General features: G+C 42.7%; 1 protein-coding gene across 10 annotated transcripts in view; it reads right to left on the reverse strand.

Moving 5' to 3' along the window:
• Positions 1-732: 732 nt before the first annotated feature.
• MRRF (mitochondrial ribosome recycling factor) overlaps positions 733-6,483 on the reverse strand; it is a 50,975-nt gene continuing 45,224 nt past the window's right edge. For 8 of the 10 annotated variants that reach the window (XM_025050430.1, XM_006917058.3, XM_006917055.3 and 5 more), the window contains one exon: positions 733-3,064. In XM_025050430.1, coding sequence (XP_024906198.1) covers positions 2,987-3,064 — 78 coding nt within the window. In that variant the 3' untranslated portion in view covers positions 733-2,986. The remainder of the gene's footprint in view (positions 3,065-6,483) is intronic. The other 2 variants (XM_015593377.2, XM_006917056.3) reach the window with 1 other exon arrangement.

Raw genomic sequence — 6,483 nt, forward strand, 5'->3', positions numbered from 1 at the left:
TAAACCTTTAAATAGGAACATCCTTAATGCATTTGAAATTATTTTAAAGAAAATATCGTAGGAGTAATGGTGAAATAAGTTATGGTACATCCATATCATGAAATAATGAATTACAATGAGAAAGGATAAACTGTGCCTACATATGTTTACACATGGATAGATCGCCATATGTTGTTGGTTTTAAAAAAAAGCAAGATTCAGAATAGGAACAAAATAGCTCCCCTCCCCACTTTTTAAAAATTAAATATAGAGAGAGAAAGGTCTGGAAGGATATACCTCTAATTGTTAAAGGGGCATCAGATTTGGGACCTCTGAGGAGTTTCTTCGAAATTTTAACATTCTACTTTCTTTTGTAATTTCCAACACACACACACACACACGCACACACATGCACGCGCATGTGTACCCATGGAAGAAAGAAAACGACAAATAGAAAACAAGTTCTTGAATTCTCTTTGGCCTGTGTTTTTCATGGGACTTTGAAAGCTGTTGAACTGAACCGAGGAGGTGTGAGAATTTCCACACCCGGCTTTCCTTTTTGAAAGAGAGAGAGAGACTGAAGGAGAGAGAGAGGGAAAATGAGTTTCGGCATTACTCATTACTCAGCACATCCAAACAGGTAGTCATACTCTCATCCCTGCCACCACCGAAGCCGTGACACACAGAGTAATGGAGAAACTTTGATAAATGTCAGCTGAAATAGAGCAATCAGATGAAAGCCATTTGCTGAGCTGTCTGACTGCCCTGGGCCCAAGGTTTTCCTTTATTCATTTATCATGATATACGGCTTTGGCCAACATACACACAGGAGAGAAATTGTTGACATGTGGAACCCAAGTACAGAAAATCTTTCAATTTCCCCCCCGTCTGTTCACCAAATAAGTTTTTGTTTATTTAAAGACTACAGAGGATTTGGCTGTTAAGAACCAAATGCCTTTGGAGTGGAGTTACAACATAATTTATCATTTCCTCTGTTTATTAAAAAATCCTGCATCTTTGAGAAGCACATTTGCAGTGAGTGGGGGATTTCGGCCACTCGGGAAAGACTGTTGCAAAGCCCTCGCCATGTGGCTTACCCCAAAAGAGGCTCCTTGACTGCTCCTTCCATCCCTGTTCTTCGTTTAGCTGACCTCCAGTCATGTGATGACCACTCAGGGCCGGTGAATGGCGTCTGACCAAGAAAGACAGGTAAGCGGGGCAGGAGACTGTCCGCTTCTTTCATCTCCGACCTAATTCTGACCGTGAGTGTCCACTAGCTGTCGTGCAGCACACTCCACCAGTCCAAGCGGAGGGAAAAGTGCACCCCTTATTACCTCTAGCATGGGACGGAGCCTCTGAGGGGTCAAACAGCAAAGAGAAGCTGGATGCTGCTTCAAAGGAACGCGGCCAGGCCTGCTGCTGCCAAGGTAAGTGCCATTCTGAAGACAGACATTTGACAGAACCGGAGCGAACTTCCTCCCTTTCACTCGAGACATAAATAGCAACTTAGTCCAGTGCATCACACCCTCCTCAAAGACAGGGGTCATGTCTTACCCCCGTTTGTATTCCCAGCGTGTATCATAGTACCCATCACACACTTGGTGCTCACTAAATGTTTATGAAGTGACCAGGATGTAGTGGGTAGAACACATGCTTTAGATCAGGCCTCAATCTGAATCCTAGCTCTGCTACGTGCTAGCTATATAACCCTGGGCAAGAGACCTCACCTCTCTGAGCTCTTCCCTCTCTGTAAAATGAGACAATGAATAATAAAACTCTCTTATTAGCTTTGTTGCTTTGGGCAAATTATCTAATATTGTCAAGTCTCAGTTTTCCTATTTGTAAAATGGAGATAATATACATCTTGCAAGTTTATTGTGAAGATCAAAAATATTGTCTAGAATTTTATCTAGTTCATGTTGGCTATATTACAAATGAATGAATGAACTAATAATGAACAAATAAAAGAATTATTGTACTAATAATTTGACCCAGTACTCAAAAAATGAGCCACAGCAAACCAGTAACAGGCAGACCCTGGAGGAAGAGTCTCCCATAACCAAGTAAATGTTGAGGACAGAGGCAAAAGCAGAAAATGACAGAATGACAGTATTAAGACTGGAAGGAAAGGAAAAGCCAGCATTTGTTGAGTAGCCACTATGCGTAATTCATTCACAACACATTTGAATGCCTACTATGTTCCAGGCATTATGCCGAATTCTGAGGCTACTGAATATACAGACAATTACCAAAAAGAATAATTAAGGTTCAGATAGAAACAGTAGACGGTGCTATGGGAGCCAATAATAGGGGTCCTCAGTTGCGGGGAGAAGGAAGACTTCCCAGAAGAACTGTTGTCTCAGCTGAGAGGTGAAGGATGATCAGGACTGCCAGGTGAGGACTGGTCCAGGTAAAGGAGAAAGTGTGTGAAGATGACTCAGAGTCAAAAGTCTGTTCTGGATGCTTTACCCACAGGTCCTCAGAGGTCATTAATCCAGACTGACTCTACTGTTTTTCTTATGGTTATTATTCTTTCTAATTCATTTTGATTTTATTGACTGGTAAAAATGGGCCTCTAGCGAAGTTATCCAGTCACAGGCGAAGGTCCACATCAGCCCAAGCGAAGTTTAAAGTTGGGGCCAGGGCCCTACTAAATGTTTGAAAAGGAGGCTCCCGACATGAGGAGCCGTCGGGGCTAAGCCTGCAGTGGTCCTAGGCATTTGGCAACGTCACAGTTACGGCAAATGCCCTAAGTACAAGCCCTCTGTCAGCAACAGATATTCTCCGAGGGCTGCCCATACCAGAAGACCTAGAGCAGACTGGGGGGACAGGGGAAGAGAGGAAGAGAATGAACAAATCTGGGTGTCCCACTGGAAGGCTGGGCCTCACAAGGACTGACAAGTACAGTGACGGCCTTCTGTGTGGATAGGGAGGAGAGACGCCAATTCGCCACCCAGGGAATGCACTAGAAACTGGGCTCTGAGGTACTGCTGGCCCCGGTGGACTTTCATCCAAGGAGTTCCTTAGTCTTCACTGCCAGATGCCTGTCCAGCTCTGCAACTGTGTCGTCGGCCATTTGGCTGATCTGCAGAAACACGAAATGAGACAGCCTGATAACCGGGGCTGGAAAAGGGTGGAGGAGAAACATTCCAGAACAATGGAAAGGTTATCTGGGAAATCATAATGGTGACAAGTGCTCACCACATTCTCTGAGTCCCAGACAGGCACTGTACTAAGAACTTTATAATCGTTCTCTTATTTGATTCCTAACTGCAACCTATGAGATAGATATTATTATTATTTCCATTTCAAAGATGAAGAAGGTGAGGCAATTCGATTTCTTATTCAGGATACACAACTAGAAAGTAGCAATGACAAAATTTAATCTGGTTAGTCTGATTCCACAGCCCCAAATTCTTAACTATTATTATAGGATACAGAGAAGCCAGTCTCATCTGTCCCTTAACGAACCTCTAGTGTCTCCTATGCCTCTGCTAGATAAAGCCCTCATACTAATTGATAAGAAGACTATTCAGATCCCAATTGTTAGGCAGAAAAAAAAAGTCTTGAAAAAAGATGAAGTACATCTGGTTAACAAACATGGAAAATTCAATAGACACTGAAGAAATGGAAATTAAAACAAGATATAATTCAGTCATCATAGTTAACAAAATTTGATGTCGTGGTTTTTAATTATAATATTCAATGCCAGGAAGCTATGGTGAAATGGATAAGGTCACATATCATCAATAGGGATTCAAATTGATGCAAATGTTCATACCGTTTTTTTTAACCCCAAAATCTCTCAACTGGGAAATTACCACATGAATGGAATCTGAAAAAATTTTAAGTTCTATATACAAAGGTATTTATCTAAGCTTTATTTTTAATAATGAAAAATCAGAAAATCTAAAGGGCTAGAACAGGGAAGTAGATGAATACAGACAGCCATTAAAAATGGGTAAGATTATCCATTTGTTATGGAGAGGGTATAAATATGAATAACATTCCAGTATATATTTCTGAAACGTTTGAATGTTTGAATGTTTTATAATAAGCATGGGTTGCTTTTGTAATCAGAAAAAAAGAAATAATGTTTCAAGATATTATTTATAATATCATGGAAACATGTTCATATTATCCCTGAATTAAAGAAAAAGCAGGATACAAAATTGTGTATACGTAGCAGAAATGATCTCAAATATGATTTAAAAATGCATATTTTTTAAAACTAGGAGGAAACCTGTCAAATTATTAACAGTGATTATCTTTCAGTGATGGAAAGATAGCTAATATATTACTTATGTCACTATCTGTCACATACAACAGACGACCCAGTACATAGTAAGTGCTCAGGAAATACTAAATGAATAATTATTAATGTTCCCTATGCTTTTCTATATTTTCCAAATTTTCTGAAATAAACAAATACTTCCTCTGAGAATGAAAAACACAGGACACTTAGTAAGTGTTGCGGACTTCCTCCCACGTCTGACAGGGACCTTCGGCAGAGACTCAGGCAGGAAGCTTTGAAGCGGGCAGCGTGGAGCCCAGGGCCTGTGTTCAGCAGCACAGCGGCTGCCTGACATCTTTATTTGCAGACCACAGGTCTTGGCCAGGAACTGCGAAATAAATGCACTGGAAAGGGCAGAAACTAAAAAGGATTTGGAGCAATTGGTCCCAGGCACGGAGACAGCCAGACTCTCGCCATAGCAACAGCTGCGCATTTTTTTAGCTGGAAAAGCAAAGTTCCTGGGGCTGCTGGGCACTCTGAAAGAGCGACTGGGCTCAGAGTGGCTGCTTGGTCCCTCCTCACTCTGCCAGCAGCAAACCCTTGATATGCTTCTTTTGCCCCCACCTGAGAAGCATTCCGGCACCCCTAAGCATTCCGGCACCCCTGGGACTGACAGGAACCGAGGCAGCAAGCCTCCTGGAAAACGGGTTTGGTGTCAGGGACGGGGACTTGGGGGAGGAAGAGCACATCTAGGCTAACAATCTGATAATGTGGTTTCTGTAAATTCTTCTCAGTGCTGTGACAAAGTGCAAGTCACATCCCCACTTAAGTCAGTCCCCTTGTCTAACAAATAGTGATGCTAGTCCCTTCCTCAGAGAGTAGTTGGTAGGGTTAAACAAAGCCATAAATATGCAAGCATATTTTAAATTGGTTATTTGCACTGCAAATACTGTTTGTGTTTCTCTGATTTTTATATTACTTCCTGACTTCTTTTCAAATCAATTAATGAAAATATTTACTTTTTACCATACTACAGGCACAAAGAGACAGTCTGCCTGAAAGTTCACCTTTTCCATCTTTATCGGACTTCTTAAAATGATGATGATTAACAACAATGACAAGGACATCAACAACATCTCACACTTATTACCTTCCAGGCACTGGGCTAAAAACTTTACCTGCATTATTTCACATAATCCTCAAAACATGAAATACTATTATCATCTCCCTTTAATATATTATGAATCCTAATTATTTCACCCGACAGTTACACAGTAGTTCACACTATACAAAAGTGTTTTATCCTGTTACTTCATTCCAATCCAACAATCTCAGGTAACATCTATAGATGGGTGGGATAGGTATTACACCCATTTTCAGAGGAGTAAACCAAGGCATTAAATGTTAACCAAGTTGCTCGAGATCACATAAAAAGTCAGTGGTGTGGCTGGGTCAAGAACTCACCCACCCCAGTTGCCAGTCTGGTGCCACTACTCCCTCTGGGGAGTCTGCAGCACCCGGCCTAGTCCTTTCCCCTTCCAGTGAGGAGGTTGTTGGGCTCATTAAAACAGTCAATCCCAATCCCATATTCAAAGTCACAAGGCAGGGAGAGAGAAGTGGGATGGACAACTAGGCAACAACTACTGAGGACCAGTAACCATACCGGCCACTTTTAAGTAAGTTGTGTCATTTGGTCCTCTAACCAATCCTGTGCGACAGGCATTACTGCTACCACTTTACAGTGAGGAAACAGAGGCCCAGAAAGGTGAAGCCCTTTACTGAACTTAACAGATGACAAATGAAACAGCTAGAATTTGAACTCAGGCCAGTCTGATTCCAAAGCAAGAGCCCTTTTCCTCATAAAGGTGATAACACCGTCATCAGCATTATTGTCGTGGTCGTCATGGTCGTCGTGATCATCATCATCATCACATTTGCTCCTTACAAGTTCAGGGAAATAAAAGGCAGACAGAGGAAAGGGAGATGGCAGGAGAACACCCCTCGGGCAGGCCCGGGTAGCAAGGCATCCTTTCCGAGGTCTGACGCAGAACACCCACAACGCCACTGGGCGCTCCTGCTGCTCAGGTCCAGCCCGCCCGCCCGCCTGCCTGCCTGCCCGCCTGCCTGCCCAGGCTGCTGGGAGCCTTCGCCTCCTTCAGCCCCACCAGCACCCAGCTTCACTTCAGAGCAGTTCGGTTTCTGAGAAACAGGCAGCAGTGAAAGGATCTTGGCCAGATTTACTGGTGGTTTCTGCCAAGTGCTTTAATGTT

The sequence above is a fragment of the Pteropus alecto genome, unplaced genomic scaffold (assembly GCF_000325575.1).
Source record: "Pteropus alecto unplaced genomic scaffold, ASM32557v1 scaffold226, whole genome shotgun sequence".
In the NCBI taxonomy this organism is placed as follows: Eukaryota; Metazoa; Chordata; class Mammalia; order Chiroptera; family Pteropodidae; genus Pteropus; species Pteropus alecto.